The 18,782-nt window shown below is 33.5% G+C and overlaps 1 protein-coding gene across 1 annotated transcript; it reads left to right on the top strand.

Annotated features, from left to right (window-relative positions):
• The first annotated feature begins 1,504 nt into the window (after positions 1 to 1,504).
• On the top strand, positions 1,505 to 2,152 carry LOC129806220 (uncharacterized). Its single transcript, XM_055854643.1, has 3 exons — positions 1,505 to 1,682; positions 1,746 to 1,874; positions 1,940 to 2,152. Exons 1-3 carry the CDS (start codon positions 1,628 to 1,630, stop codon positions 2,128 to 2,130), a joined length of 375 nt encoding a protein of 124 aa, XP_055710618.1. The 5' UTR covers positions 1,505 to 1,627; the 3' UTR covers positions 2,131 to 2,152.
• Positions 2,153 to 18,782: the final 16,630 nt, after the last annotated feature.

The raw sequence follows: 18,782 nt of genomic DNA, 5'->3' as shown, positions 1-18,782 counted from the left end.
CGGTTTTTAGGTACAAAAGTGAGAGGAAATTCTTGAATTTGCAACAGAATGAAATGATTTTCAATAAACTAGCGAAATTCCACACACTTTCTTACTATTTTCATCACGAAATGGGTAGAAATTTTGCCGAGTTCAGCAATACAATTTGTGAAAAATTCTCACCAACCCTCGAACTTATGAAAAAGTGTGCTGAGGACTTTCTGGATGAGATAAGAACATGGGAGGGATTTTCTATTTATGCTGACGCTGTGGAAAAGTTCCTTCCTCATTACCTTGATGTCCTCATGAGGGAGACTCAGGCAGATCCCTCGGGATTGGGGTTTAACGTCCTCTGCCACGGGGACTTACACATTGGGAATATTATGATTGAGGAAAACACTCAGAAAATTGCAATGGTATGATTATAATGTTTATTATATTAGGTATTTTTAAATTAGTAATAAAGCTGGGAATTTTTAGTTAAAAAAGAAATAGGGTAAGTGTGCCAAGTTTCGGCATAGTTGCATGCAAGCGTCAAAGTCTCAAGTTTGAAATGTAATATTTTAAATACAAATTGATTTCTTTTTATTCTTTCTTTTGTAAGAGTGTTGCTTGGAACCTTGTAAAGAGTTTACCGTTTTTATTTACTCTAAAATAATTCTTAATACATTTTAAAATGAATAAAAATATAGACATAGCTTTGGTGCCCTATTTCGGCCACCTTCATTCTCATAGTTCCTTGCCCTTCGGGAATTCTTCCAATATCTTTTTCACGTCATCTAGTTTGTCGAAGATACATTTTTTTGTTATTCTTTTGCATTGTATAATCCCTAGAGTACGTAAAATCTAAAAGTTCATGGAAATTTGAGGAACAAAAAAGATGGCCGAAATTGCAAGCTGGCCGGAATTTGGCACACTTACCCTATCCCTTACCGTTAGGCCTTTGGGCCAGTAGGCAACAAAACATAGTTTTTTTTTTATAAATAGGAATATTTTATTAAATTATCATCGATTACCTAAAATAATTTTTTGCAAGGTGAACTATCAGTTTAGTGCTTGGAGGAGTCCAGTGTATGATCTCGTCTCTACCTTCAATTCCCTCTGCAATTCAGAAGTTAATTTGAACTACCGAGATCACCTTGTGACTTAAAGATTAAAACACTCATAAATGTTCATCGGGAATTTGTTCAATATGGATTTTTAGACTTCTACAACTGGATGTACTACCTTCCTCTGCTTCTGCACTACGATCAAGTTGAAGAAGATTTTCAAACGAGCTTCAGGAGATCTTTGCAAGATCCTGTCTACATAAAGATAGTAAGAAAACTTTTACCGAAATTGATTGAAGATGGATACTTCTCATTCCGATAAAGCATGTAATAAAAAGAAATTTAACCGAAAAAGACGTCATTTTTTGCAAGATAAACTCTGCCAAAAAAAATAATATGGATTGGGAAATACCACCTTATCGGAGGTACTTTATTGCCCATCGAGCGGATCAAGTTGAACAAATTTGCTGTTATCGGTTGATTAAATGCTGAAGTTTGAGTACTAACTAAAATTCTCCCTACACAAACACCTTCTATTCGTGAAAAATCAGCAAAGTGTAAAGCATTCTCCAGTAATTTTCACTTGGAGAAGTTTCAAAATGATAAAGAAAGTGATATTTTTCGGTCTTATCTGCTTTTCATTGGTGTTTTCGGGTAAGTGTGTACGCTAATTTTTCCTAATTGCCCATTAATTGAGACAACATTAACTTCTATTAGTGACTTCTCTGGAGTGTTACGTCTGTTCTGTAGTAGTGGGTGATGAACCTTGCCATACAACAGTTAAATGCGAAGTGAATGTTCCTCATTTAGGTCCCGATTATGTCTGTACAAAAGTTGTGACCACACGTAAGTCCTTCCGTAGACCTTCTATTTTGATATTCTGATTGGTTTTATTCTTTTTTCCCTCAAAGTCTACAACGTTACTACAATGGAAAAATCCTGTGGACAGCCAAATTTCTGTAACTTCATGAAGGAGCACAACATCGTTCATGATATCTGTGAAATCTGCAATGAAAATCGATGCAACGCCTCGGAGAGTCTGCATGCAAATCTCACTATCAGCTTTATAGCTTTCCTCTCTGTGATATTTCTCGCTAAATAAATAGTGTTAACATGCAGGAGTACACATTTGATTTTATCGCTCGCGAGCTTTAGAAAAAAAGGTGTATGTGTCATGTGAATATCGCGAAACAAATCTAATGTTTTTAAAAGTAGATAAGACTCTCCGGATTTTTTATAGCTGAGTTGCAATTACATTTGTTTTTATACGGTGGAATGTCCACGTATTGGCCATAAGCCATACATACCACCCGGTTGATTTAAATTAAAAGTTTAAACCAAGGTGGAAAGAGTTAAAGCTGCTCAGAACCGATACAAGAAATCAGGTAGTTTTCCTCAAAAAGATTGTATTTAGTATAAAAAGAGGTTAAGATGATTTGGACTATCTAAACAATCTAAATAGTTGAGGTAGTTTACTATTTAATCATTAACTAAAACGATTTTTTCGGTGAGAGAGGGTGGACGTTCCTTCAAGGCTCGGCACCCTCGACACTGTCACATAAATCGCACTCCAATCAAACAGACAATCCTATCTGTCTTCTAGACTCTCTTGAGGATACTCCTTCTTTTCCTTCAGGAAAAGAGGATGTTCCGCGGTTGAGGATGTTCTGCGATAATTTCGCGTCACAAAAATATATGAATAATTCCTAATAACGGTTTTTCAAGGTCAAGAGTTAAAAATGCTCTAGAGAGCGTATTTCTCAACTGAATGGTATCATATTTGGGCTCGTTGGAAAGGTCTTGGAATTGATGAAGATTTAAACACGGATTTTAACCTGGGTTTGGATTTATTCCTTATATAGGTTCGCACTACGTTTTTGGGGATGTTCGTCCCCGAACTGTGTTTAAATCTTCTTCAAATATAACTGACCGAACAATAGGTCTTGGAATTCATGACAAGCCTGAACCGATTACAATCGATCATAAACCAGTAATGAACCGGTTCAGTACCGATAACTAATTTTTAACTGAAATTCAGTTAGGCGAAAGTACTTTTGAGGTATTGTGAGAATTTTACGAACTTTAATTCAATTTTAATTTTATTTATGTCCAGAAAATCGTCAATCAGAGCAAGTGACACTCAAATCATACGGTTTTTTCTCAGTGGAAACAGGATAAATTCCTGCCTCCACCCAGAATCGAACTGGAGACCTCTCGTTAACTAGACAAGTGCTCTACCAACTGAGCTATTAGAGGCGACATGTTCTGCTTGACTAGCTACACGACCTTAACCAATTGCATTGTGCACTGCAATCGCTTACTCTCGGGGTTGCGAGATTACTATACCAAACAGCATCTAATGCCGGCTTCACACTGGAGGTTTAGCCCAGTTCTCGAAGGTCTCAGAAAACTTAATAACAAGTATTTTTATTGATTTTTCAAAATCTAATGAATCATTTACCCTTAATGTTCAATCCTAAACAACAATTTCCTAAAAAATCGTGCTTGATGAGGAATTAAAAGAGTTAAGTCAGATAGCTAAGCCTTAGGTCTGAATCCTGTATAAGTCACGAGTTTGAGCTTTTCGCAAAGTCTGGGACACATTAACATCCCTTTAGTCTATAATAGGATTTCCCAAATGGTTTTCAATTCTTTTATAAAACTCTATTGTCCCTTCCGTAGTATTCCTCCAATGTGTGCTCCGCTGTTTTTTCTAAGAAAAACAAAGAGGAAGAAGTCCGTTTGGAATGTAGAGAGTTTTTTTCCGAAATTCATTGGAATTCTGCGAATTCTTGTGAATATTTTCAATTAGGCAACACAGCAAAAATGTGAAATTGCTAGAATTAGCGAAAATCCACAAAAACGGTTTGAAACTAATATAATATGCTATATTCTCTTCAGTAAAATTTCATTGTGAACAATAAATGATAAACAGTTTTGGGAAATTTTGGCACTTTTCCACATAGAAAATGAAAACACATGGGTATAAATTTTGGCAAATCATTCAATTACTCCAAATGCTCTATGTTTGAGCATTTACCATGTAACATGAGTGCATAATAATATTTTCACCCTCCAGTGAAAATTAATAAAATAACATGGCTCGCCCCATTTTACCACCCACAAACCCCAAAGACTTTTCTCACTAGATAATACAATGTTTTGTAATACAGTCATCTGCATTGTTTGCCATTAAGCAGATGTGTACATGAAAATTATTGTTGGTGAATGCAATTAAAAAGTTTTTCTATTTCACTACCGCCTTACATGGCCACAGGGAGAGAATATTCAATTAAATAGAAAACTTTTTCACCTTGTTATTTTGTAACAATTATCAGAATATGCTCGGATCGCAATTATAACAAATTCAATTCTGACTCATTTTCTTTTATTGCTTTTCCATCATCGTTTGCAGAGAAAAATTTACAAAGTTTGTCAAGGACTCCAGCAAGTAGAGTGCATTGTATTTTTTGTCAGGAGAAAATTCTCTGAAAATTCTCATTTAACTTAAGTAAAAGAGAGTGTACTTGGAACATTTCACAAAATCCTATTTTATATCCTGTCGTCTTAAGGTTTTGGGAACTAAACTTTAAACTTCAGAATCAATTTACAACGATTATACCGTGGGATCTACCATACGAAGGGTAAAACCACTGAGTTGTGATGCAATTAAAAATTCTGGAATAAGGATGTGTTTTTGTGAAACTTATTTGTTAAAAACTTTCATTGAAATTTCAGGCTATTGCTATAAATAAAATTTTCACATAAAAAAAGTAATGATGAAAATAAATTCGCATGGTAATCGATCTCGTATTCGAACACTCCGTGAATTTTCACTCCTAATGATTTCCTGGTAAATTTGATAGGTGATTTAAAAAACCTCATCACCAATTTGAATAGATGTAATAAAAATTAACATTAATAAAAATTCAATTTCTGGTTTATAACCAATTCATTGTGAATTAAAGTAAGTTCAGGCTTGTTCAAACTTTCAAAACTTTCCAAATAAATCCAATTTTGTTATATTTACTAAATAAAATATTGCTTATTTTGTAGGGGCTTTGATATTTTACCTTAAAAAAAACATATTCGTATTTAAAAAAAAAATTGGACTCGATTTCAAGTTAAAAAAAGGGTGGCAAAGCGTCCCAGGCTTTACAAAATGTTCGAACTCGCGATTTAGGTGCTATACCGCAAAAGTACTTTCGCATCTTTTACCGTTTACCGGTTCTCAACCGATTTGAACTGATTCATAAATCACTCAAAAGATCCCCAAAAATAGTTTTAAAAGTAATGGCGCTGGCACACCTTTTCAATTGAGTGAAATTCAATCGATTGAAATTTTACCTCTCACTCTTTCAAACTGAAATAAGATATTTTGGTCTCCTTCTGTCAAATGAAAATTCAAATTTCAATTTAATTTTCAATTTCTATTTTCATTTGACGGAAAGGGACAGCTATATCTGTTTTCGGTTTGAAAGAGTAAGAGGTATAATTTCAATCGATTGAATTTCACTCAAATGAAAAGGTGTGACAGAGCCATAAGAATTAATTTTCGCAAAAAAATTAGTTATCAGTTATGAACTCGTCCAATACCGGTTCAAAACCGATTGGAATCAGTTCAGTTTTGTCAGAATTTCCAAGACCTTTCTAACGACCCCAAACATGACCCCATTTGCTTGATAAATGCGCTCTCTAGTGTCTTTTTAACCCTTGACTCTTGAACCAGTATAAAATTCATAGATGCACAGTTAAATCGCAGCTTGGAATTTCAGTTATTTTGTAAAGAGTCCAGTAAAGAAGAACCTTTGTTTCAATGAGGACTTAGCTAAGTCTCCAAATTTTTGGGCTTATACGGGCTTCAGACTCAAGGCTTAGCTATCTGGCTTAACTCCTCTAATTCCTCATCAACCATGACTTTCAGGAAATTGTTGTTTAGGATTGAATATTAAGGGCAAATGATTCATTAGATTTTGAAAAAATAAAAAAATTGCTTGTTATTAAGATTTTTGAGACCTTCGGGAACTGGGTTAAACCTCCAGTCTGAAGCCGGCATTAGCTACAACCTGATCTTTTCAGACTATGTCTCAGTCATAAGTCTCTAGTCCTAATCTGAAGCCCATATTATACTCCGAATTCTAAAAAATGTCGTTCAGACATCGACAACGTCCCTACTTCCGTCCGTCTCTAATCGAAAAAAAAATCAAAGAATCCAGGGCTCACCGACTGGACGTGGAAGTAGAAAATGTGATAGAATTAACTAATACTCTGAAGAACCTTTAAATCCCCACCACTAGGGGCGCTATTATTAAAAAAATACAATTTTCTAAATCAATTAACTCTGGCCTTATGGTCTGGATCAGGCTGAAATTTTAGTATGTTTTAGATGCACTTTATATCTATCAAACAAAAAAAACTTAAGCTCCTCGGACACCAATGATCCGTAATGTAAGGGGTCAAAGTTGAAAAATTGACCAGCCTATATCTCTGGTACTAATTCACATTCTAACCTATTTTTCTTACATTTGTGCGTCTCAACGATCGCTTTCAGATAATAGTGCACAATGCATTACTGGTGATGCTGGGATAACATAAAAAATTAATTCATTTTTCTCAAAATAAATAAGAATATTTTATTAGACTGAAAATCTTCCCCAGAGCTTTCGGTCCAGATATGAACCTTCTTCAATGGCTATAAGGGTATCTTTTATTCATTAGTATTATTCAGGGTATTATTCTTGCACAAGGTCGTTTTTTCGTTGGACATTTTCAAATCTACTCACTCGACCAAACTATGTTTCTTGATTTTTTGAGGATCGTTTGTCTTATTTACAATAATATAAATCATCACAATCAGGAATTATCCTCAAGAAATGATCTTCAATAAATCAAGAAACATAGTTTAGTCCAGTGAGTAGATTTGAAAATGTCCAATGAGAAAACGACCTTTTACAAGAATAATTCTTAAAATGAATAAAAAATACCCTTATAGCCACTAAAGAACTTCCATATCTGGACCGAAAGCTCTGGGGAAGATTAAAAAAGTGTTTTTAATCTTAAGGTGACTTGATTTCCAGTGGCGATTACCGGAAAATCTTCAATCATACATTAACCACGCCAGTCCAAACATCCAATAGAATAAATCAAAATTCTAATAAGAATGTAATTTTTGACAAAAATTACTCACAATGTGTAAAGGCCTTTTAGTTCGTTCTCACCAGAGATTTGAAGATCACAGAGAACTTACCCAAAAACCCGTTGGAAGTTCGAATGTTTAAACCGGGGAGTTTCACAAAAATGAGTAAGTTCATGAAATGACATTTATTTAAATGAAACTGTAATTCAGACATTCTGCCATCCTGAAATTCCACAAAACTACACAAAAATCCTCTTTTTACAGCAAATGTTTACGCACTTCTTAATATTGTTGACGATTGAAGTGTCAATAATATCGAAATTCGAAATGACAGAACAATCAGCGCTAAAGCGGCGAGTACATAAACTTGCATTCTAAGCTTCCGGTTGATTTTCGAATAGGTTTGACTTGGCTATGGAGTGGCTCTTTCCGTACAGAAGTAGATCTTGAAAAATTCGAAAACCTATTTGAAGATCCAAAAAAGAGACTTTCTTACTTTTAGTTAATTCCGCAAGGTGGCTGAGATACATCCTGTTCGAATTTCGAAGTGCTCAAGTGTCAAAATGTGACGGTATTCACATTGTTGTGAGGAAAAAAACTGAAAAACGACGTTTACTGTTCTCGCCCCAGTATTTAATCACTCCATAATCACTGAGTAACTCTTTTGCCAGCTTTTTAGTGCAATATTACATAAATTTTCCCCACCTTGTTCGAAAATTTAGTATGAAAATTCGAAATTGAATTTGAATTCTTCGAACATCAACGACTTTTTGTGCAAATAGAGTTCCATTTACCTTTTATCCAAGACACTAATAGAGAATCAAAATCTACTTGTGTTAAGGCTCGCTTTGTCTTTTCGAATGGTAAACGGAGTCATTCTAGGTTTATATTTTACCCATAAATCATCCTTCTGGCTATTCATCCAAATCCTAGATATTTTGGTTGCAATACAAAATGCGGATTTATTTCAGAAATTCGATCGAGAACCACGGCAGTTTAGTTACGTTAAGACGCTTAATAGATTGTTATTAACATTTGGTGCAAAATATTGGAAAATCAATTTATAATATTAAGATAGTTGTCAACCGTCAATATAATTAACTTTAAGGTTTGACTTCAAACTGATCAAAGCCAAATTCAGATACTGAAGAACACGACGACTTATTTTTCTGGAAGCCTAAGTAGGAAAAGTCTTTCAGCTTTCGCACACACTCTGGCTTTGAACACTTCATATTCTTTCCCTATGTTTATTAAATAAATTTGATCTAATAGCAATGTATTTCAATAATCAGTCTGAACTCGCACATTTCCTAAAAAAAATCGAAGTCAAAGTATGTGCGAAGCCTGAAAGTCTTCCCCTATCCCAAAATATGATCCCTTGCAGGAGTGAAGACCAGGAATATATAACTCAAAATCGATAAATTTTTCTATATTGCATACTGTTTTAGTTTGAACAAAAAAAATCCAATTTCCTGCCTCTCAAAGAACCCAGAAGAATGAGGCAGAGAAAAAGAAATAATTGAATATAATTGTATTTCAGTAACAATTTCCTATTCAAGTGGGAAAAATTAAATAGGAAAATTTTTCGGAAGAAAGAAAAAAGAGTATTTTAATGATGTGTTGGGCAGAAGAGGGAAATGGATGGACAAATCAGGAAAAATTAAACTTTTGCATTGAACAAAGTTTGTAATGTAAAACTAATTTAACTTTTAGAATAACTCGTGATGATAAATTACACTGACATAATCCCTTTTGTCCACTTCAGCCAGAGTGTTTGAATTATGCGCCATGAGTGGACAAAGTAGATTTATTCTGCTGAAAGCTCAATGGAAAGTCTTTATGAAGCAATCTGCTATCAAAAGTCCTAACTTTGCACTCTCCACTTTAGCTCTATTTTCAACCAATTTGACACAATAACTTTGTATAGCTACTTTAATAAAGGATATCTTAGGATTTGACCTAACAATTGCACAAACTAAACAATTCCATCCAGAAGACGAAGAGCCTTGCGATTAGCATCATTATTGGACTGATGTAGAAATAATTGCGATCATTTGTATTAGTTTGCTGGGAGGAATTTTCCTGAATGGATTTTCAGATTATAATTAATCATGACCACTTAGCCATATATGGGGAAGTTTATTCTGTTTTTGGCGAAAAATGTTTAGGGTGAGAAAATGAAATTGAAATAATTAATGAGTCACTAGGGGTGAAGCCCTTTTATTATTTATGTAACGCATTAATTTTTAGTAGGTAGAGTATATTTTCTAACAAAAGCTTCTTATCATTCTACAGGCAACAATGCAGAAAGTTTATTATATGCATTAGGAGAAATATTACAAATATAGCAAATTGTGTCATTCTTCATAGCTCATTTAAAAAATTCGAAGAACAGCTTCGAAAGCCAAAGAAAAGACTTTTATACTTCTCGTTTAGTCCGCATGATGGCCAAAGTACTTCTTATTCGAATTTCGAAATGCCTTGAGAGTGGCTTCCTTTAGTATAATAACCTTTCGAAGAAAAAAAGCTATTCCAAAGCTAAGCCAAACCTATTCGAAAATCTTAATAAAAAGCCTAAAATTCAAGTTCGCGTACTCGCCGCTTTTGCGCTAATTTTTCTGCCATTTCGAAATCCGATCTTCTTGACAATTCAGTGGTCAAAAATGTCAACAACGGTGCGTAAAAATTTACTGCAAAAAGTGATTTTTTGTGTAGTTTTGTGGAATTTCAGAATGGTAGAACTTTTGAATTGAAATTTCATTAGGGTAAATGTCCTTTTCATGAACTTACTCACCTTTGTGTAACCCGTCGGTTTAAAACTTTCGAACTTCGAACGGGCTTTTTTAGTAAATTCTCTCAATCATATCTTCGAATCGGTACAGAAAAACCTCAACCGGAGAAAGCCCTCAAATCACGAAGGTTATTACTGAACGATAGAAGTCAGTTTTCACATTGTTGCAAGGAAAACAAAGCAATGACGCTCATTGCTCAATAATTTCCCTCATAACAATAACTCTGCAATTTTTTAATGGTTTCATAATGTGATATTTCTTAAATTTTCCCAACCTTGTTCGAAAATTTAGTTTAAAAATTCGAAATTAAGTTTAAATTCTTCGAACATCAACGGCATTTTGTTCTAATGAAGTTCCATTTACCTTTTATCCAAGACACACAGCTTTGAATGGAAAAAATAATTTCTGCGGTATTGTCTGAGACGCAAACCGATTATTTTGCTTTTATGGTTGTATTTTATTTATCATTCGACAAAAAGAAAATTCAAGAAAGTAGATATTTCAGAAAATGGTTCGAGAATCCAAGAAAAAAAAACTATTTTAATTCTCATTCCATTTTTAATGATTTTTTCATCACGCCAAATTTTCATTTAGCCAAGACACATAACATAATGAGTTATAGTGAATGATGGAAATTATTGATTAGGGTAAAGTGGTGCAAGTTGTACAGTGGTACAAGTTGAACAATGGTACAATTTGGACAGGGCTTTTTGTCTTGATAAATTTAGTACTTCATTTTTATTTGTATATTTTTAATGCTTTAGTTTTATAATTTGGTTCCTTGTTCTTAAAAACAAATTTTGTACTGTATTTATCAAGAAAAAAGCCATGTCCAACTTGTACCGGCGAATTGTCCAACTTATAACACTAATTCCAAATTATATCACTTTACCCTATACGTATTTTTTTTAAGAAGTACAGAAATAATTTCATTTATAAACTTAATAAAATTCAAAACGTTGTGGTTTGTATCCCCGCTAATCATATTACTCTTTTAATATTCAATGTGCTATAACCATAAATCCAAACTCGAAAACATGCCATGCATTACAGTTAATAAACCATAACAGTTAATAAATTTCAAAATTTCAATATAGAAATAGAATATCAATTTTTGATGCTATTTTTAGTACATGACATTTTATTTGCAGTTTATTGAGTCATTTTCCATTATTTCTATTAATAGCATAATATAACCAATTTGCCTGTCTAGTCATCCAATATTAAATCGCTTATAGTGTTAGACGATTAAAGTAAATAACAAAAATAATCCGTTCAAGAGCATTTTTAATTAAATAAATCAACTGTCGGAGCATTCGATTTAATTAAAGCTCTTAATTTAGATACTTTTTCCTTATTTGTGATTTTAGTCGGGGATTTTAAAACAGATTAAAAATAATAAAATCGATTTCCCATCAAGCATTTATTCTCTGATCTCATTTTTTTTCAGTATGCAATATCACAAAAATTCACATTTTGCAACAAACGTTTGCACACCGTTATTGACATTGTTGACGATTGAAGTGTCAAGGATATCGAAATTCGACATGGCAGAACAATCAGCGCTAAAGCGGCGAGTACGTGAACTTATACTTTAGGCTTTCGGTAGATTTTCGAATAGGTTTGGCATGGCTTAGGTGTGGCTTTTTCTCCTCAACATGTTAAGTGAACAGAGCCATTCATTAAGGTTCTGAACCCCCATTAGGCTTGCTGTGACCTCAACTTCGAATATAGTAGTATACCGGTCGAGTGGCAGATAGCCGCTAAGTACGAGCTCCGGACAATGGTACTCGGCCCCTGAGGAACCTATGATTTATTTATATAATGTATGATTCTATGATTCCAACCGAATTAAAGAAGAAGATTAGTTAAGAGAAGGCTCTCAGGCTTCGAACACTTCGTATTTTTCCCATATTCCTTTAATGAATCTTACCAATTTGTCTCAGATACAAAGCTAACTACTCTTTTAATTTTAGCTGAGACACATTGAAGTGAATTCGAATCTGTATAGTATGTAAATTATACCACAGATGCAAACCAATAGATAAGACAAAACCCACCATCGCATAGCCCAGCGAGCACAGTTAGCAGAATAAAATAGGATTTTCAGCATTTTTTTGCTGAATCGGTCTGCTGGCCAATCAGCAACTCTCGAACAAAAAGTGCTAAGCAAATACATAAAAATGGCACTGTTTAGCGCTCGCAGTGGATGATAGCAGAACTAAATACTGCCGGTAGATGGCGCCAGGAAGCATTTAGCAGCAAATTTTCTCTTTCATTTTTTTTCTTTTTCTCTCAAAATGTCAAAATGGACTTGGAATATTTCCCCTAAAATTATTTATCAACTTGGGGGATATTATAAACACGATTTTTATTACTTATATTATTATAGGAATTATGCTGCGGTATGCTGCCTATAGAGAATGGTCAAATAAGAGTATTAAACATACTCCCGACCAAAAATGTTGCATTTTTTAGTAAATTGCGTCATTATTTTCCCGAGAAATAAAAATATTTTTTTCTGAGCAAATATTCAGTCGGGGGTTATAAAATTATTCATTTTTTATGAAAAATATGTTTTTTCTTTTGCAAAAAGCATATTTTCCTCAATTTTCGCAATTAAATATTGGCATCTTTCCTGGAACAGCCATTGATGTATTATGCTCACAGTCGGTCACAACTATTGTAATTGATCTTGAAACAGGATTTTTCTACATTTTTAACTTTTTTATGGTAAATAAAGTTGCAGATGCATTTGAAAAAATCCATTTAAAAGTTATGACTCCACCACTTAACTCTTTCGCCTCTTTTGGGACTCTGAGTACACAAAGCAGCATATGAATACTTTGTGGAAAACAATGTTTTTTTTTAATTATTCAGAACTGATAAAAATCCTATTCTTGTGAATGATTACAAACTATAAGGATGTCTAAATGTAAAATATTTTTTTGTAGGACCTCAATTAATTTCTGAGCAAAGATATTTTTGATTTAAAAAAAAAGTGAAATTGGCTTACAGTATATGCTGCGGTCCGGAAAGAGTTAATGAGTTCAATAATGCCTTTTAAAAATACTACAAAAGAATTTCTATTGATACTACAAAATAAAATATAATTGTTTTATCACAATTTAAGTTGAAAAATTTACATAAAAGCGTTTTTGTTTGTTGCGGCAAATGCGGAAAATATATATTTTTTTATGTTATAAAATGTTTTATATTTTACAAGGGAAATAAATGTATGATCCGTGCACGATGCATATGCATAATGTATATGCTGCACTTTTCTATTTATAAATTTTCGATTATAAATTTTCTAAAGCGTATTTTTACACAAAAAACTACTTTTATTATCGTGGTAAAATAACAAACCAACAATTATCGTTTTTTTTTAATACTGTACGTATTCTTTTTTAAATGAAAAATTTATTCAATTTGATGATTCATTTTTTAAATTAAAATGATATGCATTTATATTTTTTTAGAAGAGAGTTTTTAAATACCTTTAAAGTCAGGAAAATATGCTAATTTGTTGGAAATCATTTCAAATAATTTTGAGTAGACTGTGTATACCATTAAATAAAAATTATAGAGGCTCTAAATTCTATATGTTCTTGATCTTCTTGGTATTTCCATGATGTTCCGAAGTTTTTTCAATATTTCTCGAATTTAGAATTCATTAAATATCAAAATATCTTGAGAATTCCCAAGAATTTCTTGGGTTATTAATTTTCTAAAATCACAGCGGACAAGAATTCTTGGCAATGCAATTTTAATTTAGGTGTAGTATATTTTTTTATAAATGAATTCACAATATTTTTTGATAAAATTAGACAAAAAAAATTAAATTTATTGGTCGGAAAAGGTTTAAGAATACATATTATTCAAAATATATTATAAATATGATTTTTTAAAATTTTTGTGAATTTTAAATTTTTTGCTTTATTTTTTAATGTCAAATGTGGTTATTGTAAGAATCATAAAATTGTAATAATGGAAAAGGTTAACCTTAGCTTCTACTCAACTCAGCAAAGACAAAAACCAAGTGCATTAAAGTCTCTCACTCGATTGGGGAAAAAGAATAACTTTGACTAATTGCCACTGCGATCGCTAGTGTAACTTCGAGGTCAGCAGAGCTCAGCTGAAAAAATATATGTTTTCAGCTGATTTGAAAAAGCTTAGCATTTGGTGCTCGCTGGGAGGATAGAGAAGTACGATTCGAATTATCCATGTTTAAACGAGGCTCACAAATCAAATCAAAATTGAGTATTACTTAGTCTAAATCTTTTTTTAGTTTTAAGTGGATTATTATTAAATAAAAAATGAGAGTAGTGATATGAGGTAAATGAGATAATATTCACTAGGTTTGTAGTAATAGAAAAGCTCAGTTATTCACTTGAGTTCAAATTCAATATGTTTTCCAGTTATATACTCCATATAGTCACTTGATAAATTGATTTTGGCAGGTCAGTCTATTTTTCCGTCGAATGAAAACCGTGGGAAAATTGTTGAGGGGCAGTTTGATGGGAAAAAATGTAAGGTTAAAGTTTTCCAAAGTGTTATTTTGTCGTTGTGGGGTCAGAGATCAAAAGCAATTGAGCGCCAAAAGTGTCGCTTCGGAGGGGAAAATGGGAAAATTTTGGCCTTGTGAGGGTTGAGGGATAAGACACAGGACCACCCACTGAAGTACCAGCCTCAAGAAAGGATCCATTTGCCGGATAAATGGCAACAATAAACTATTCAACAACACAGAATGCTTCACAATCATTTTTCCTCGGTTGGCAACTTCAATATATGAATGTTTACATGATGTGGCCAATTTATATTTCGTCTGCCTCGCTATATAGAGCGAAATTTCCCTCATTTTATGCCATCAATGGTTCATGTGGGTGCTTGGGCGTAAGTAGAAAAAAAAATTTCAACCTTTAACCCCCAAAATGAGTAAAATATTCGTCGAACATACTCGGCGAAATGCTGTCTATAAATCACGATTTAAATGATCACAATAAATGTGTAATCTCCTATTTAAATGTATATTTCTAGTGTTTGTAAGATAGATTACAGCGCCACTTAGGATTAAGAGGGAAAATTAATAATTTGTTTGCACTAAATAATTTTTATAGACACTGTAAAAAAAATAATTATAACAAAATAATTATTCAAATAAAAGTGAATAAATAAAATTATTCTGGATCTTCTATGCACCGGTTATAATTGGTTATAATCTTTTTTATCGTTGAGGGGATTCCTTTCTATCTGCTCTCAATATTGAACAAGATTTTTGATGTTTTTTTTTTAAGGCTTTTCAATCTAGATAAATACCAACAATCAATTGATATTTCATCAATTGCTTCAACTGACGCACTGCTTATTCACACTAAAAAATCGAGAATAGTATTTGGCAACTTATCAATCATTTAATTTAGAAATTAGTCATCGTAGAGTGGTGGCATAGATTATGGCCAGTAGGGGAGTGTGGAGTAGATCCACATATTACATTCATTCATTCATTCATTTTCAACCGCTTATCCCTATTGGGATCGCGGGCCCATGACACCAAGGTTAACAGCCCACGCCTGTCGGTCCTCCGCCACTTCAGGAAGATGTTCGAGTTCGATCCCAAGGCGCTCCCATGCAAGATCCTGAATTTGATTCAGCCACCTTGTCCTAGGTCTGCCTCGAGGCCGAGGTCTCCTCACAATGGCTTGCATAGCTTTTCTGGGGAATCTTTCTTCATTCATGCGTTGAACATGTCCATACCATCGAAGTTGTGATCTCTCAACCCGAAGAAGCAGCTCCTCGACTCTTAGTTCCTCACGAACGGCCACATTCCTCACTCGATCTCTACGAGTGATTCCCTTAACCGCTCGAAGGTACCTCATTTCGGCAGCTTGTACTCGCGATCTTACCCTTTCGGTCATTACCCAAATCTCATGACCATAGGTGAGAATAGGAATGAACACAGCTTTGAAAACCGATAATTTAGCCGATCGACTAAGCTCGGCCTTCCTCAACACGCTTCTGCCAAGCTCCCTCATAACTGCAGAAGCCTGACCGATTCGCGACGAGAGTTCTGCCTCCATCCTACCATCACTCGTGAATAACACCCCGAGATACTTGAACTTCTTCACCTGTGTCAATGAGGCTCCACTAACATGAAGAGTGCATCCCACAGATTCTCGGGAAATCACCATTACCTCCGACTTTTTGTCGTTCACATTCATACCTGTTTCGGCACAAACATTTACAAATCGGTCAAGTGTGCGCTGAAGCTTTTCTTTGGAAGATCCAAAAAGAACCAAATCATCTGCATAGAGGAGATGGCTCACCCTGAAATCCCCAATACGAATCGCATTCCGCCCCCGACTGCGTTCCATAATCTTGTCCATGTATATTATGAACAACAATGGTGCCACATATTACATTCGAAAATAAAAATTTTTAGAATAAAAATTAACTATTTAAAAATTGTTTTGTATATTTTCCTATAGTCAAGGGGAGACTGAGGCAAATATCATATAACGGATACTTTGTTTTTTTTTTTAAAGCTAACCGAGCGTTCCAAAAACTTCTAATTAGCGAAGTTTTATAGGAAATTTACCGCTCTATAACTTTGTAAAAATCATTTTCCTTTCCCCTTTCTCACTATTCTCAAAAATGTTGGGGCAAATAGTATCAGGCATGGGGTAAAATTATCACATTTTATGATGCACTTTATCACGGGCTCCCGTAAATTAAAAAAAAAATACCTAGATGTTATATATTCATTGGAAATTTATTCCTCTTCACCTTTATCGAACAGTGTTTTCTCTATCTAAACGAAAAAATCGCCTTTAAAGTTATTTTCCAAAAGGCTATTTTTGACAAGAAAATGCTATTCAACTGGAATATGTATATTCAGAGAAAATCTGCAGATTCTCGGCAGAATTTCTGCATAGGAAATCTGCAAAGTTACCATTGTCTCAACAAAAATATTGTTGATTTATCAAGAAACTGTAGAAATCACAAAGAAAATGGTATGCTCTGCTTAACAAGTATTACCAATTAAACATTTTACACTGACATTGTGTTTAAAGTTATCACATCACTATTCTTTATTTTATATAAACACTGTGATATCACTAAGAATCATTCTATTTAATTTTGCAAACTTCTGTGAAAAATATTCCATCTTTTCAAACACAGCTGTCTGGAAAGTCTAGAATATAGAGAAAAATCTTCAGAAAATCGGCAAAATATCTACAGAAATTCGTCAGAGTATGCACCAAGATTCGTCAGAGAATCTGCAAAAATTTTCTGACGAATTTTGTCTCAGGCCCAAATAAAATTCGTAGGAATATCTACAGATTTATCGGCAGAAATCTGAAAGATATCTGATAAAATCATTTGACGGGACCATTCTCAAAAGGCGAAAATGGTGAATTGAGTGAGATTAATTTGACGAAATCTGCCGAAAAGTTGCCGAGTAAACGTCATTTAAGTGCAAAAAAATAATGGTAAGAAGTAATTATAGTCAGGCCATGTAACTGCGACGATTGCAAAACTCGGATGCCGCGACCGATTCAACTCCGATAAATCCACTTAAAATATAATTTATATTTTTATTTACATAATTATTCATTGCAGTAACATAATATAACTATTCTACTTTAAGAAAAACTAAAAATTGTATTTTTATCGGTTTAATAAGTGGGTGTAACAAATATTTTTCAAACTCGTGTCAACTGGGTTGTGTACTAAAAATTTCATTTCCAAGAAAATTTTGCTGTTGACAGCTCGTCGCTGGGAAACGTTTAGTGGTTTTTCTTTAATATGAAATATAATTTTCAATCAATAATATTAATAAAAGTGAAGCTTAATTATTGATCTACAAGGTGAGTAAAAGTATATAAATGATATATTAATAATTCATACAGAAATAAGTGAATTAGTGAATGTTTACAATTCAACCCAAGTCGGATGCTGTGATGAATATCAATGTTTTGGTTTAGAAATTGCATTGTTCAGGACCAGGGGCATGACATTTCCTATGTTTTCCATATGTTTCTAGCGTGCCAAAAAAACTTTTGAGTTTATTAGCTGTTTTCTGTCACTGTAGAATGAATTAGAAAATAATAGTAATACAAAATAAAGGCTAATTTAGTATAGAATAGGCAACCGAAAACCCCAAATTGGCAACCTACGCAGTTTTGAAGATATCTCGTGAAATGTGTACGAAAACAGGAAAAAATTTAATCGGTCGCATTTTTCAGAGCTAATGTCACCCCCTGTTCAGGACCATTAAACTTTTCCTTAAAATGAGTATCCGAGTTTGATCGAATTCAACGGAGTTAGAAAAATGCACCGGAGTAAGGTTCTTGCACATATTTTAATAAATTATCGCAATTTTATTAATTTTCTTCAATATTATTGCTAAAATTCTTTTTCTATCATGATTCTAAATTAAACAAAGAATAATTCTATTGATTTGGAATGGGGAAAAAATATTTCATCAGTCCGAAAACAAGCGTTAAAGTCGCACTCTATGAAAAGCATCGGGATTATCTCTCTTTACTATACAGTGGTTTTCTTGGCCCTTGCATTCAATTACTTGAAATACTTACCTTGCATATCTTCCTGTATCTCTCTTCTGTCATCTGATGAATCACAATCTTCTCGTTCAGAAATAACTTTGAAAACTTTGATTTGAAAACTCTCAGGTTGAAGTTTTTCTGTACCGATTCGAAAGCGCGGAATATTGCTTTTGCAGAATTCTGCAGAAATTCGTCAGATTTGAAAATGTAACTGCCGAAAATTCTGCAGAATTTCTGCATTTCCCCTACAGTAGAG

Source organism: Phlebotomus papatasi, chromosome 3 (genome assembly GCF_024763615.1).
Source record: "Phlebotomus papatasi isolate M1 chromosome 3, Ppap_2.1, whole genome shotgun sequence".
NCBI lineage: Eukaryota > Metazoa > Arthropoda > Insecta > Diptera > Psychodidae > Phlebotomus > Phlebotomus papatasi.
Note: the sequence above shows the minus strand (reverse complement) of the source record. Positions and strands in the feature narration are given on the sequence as shown.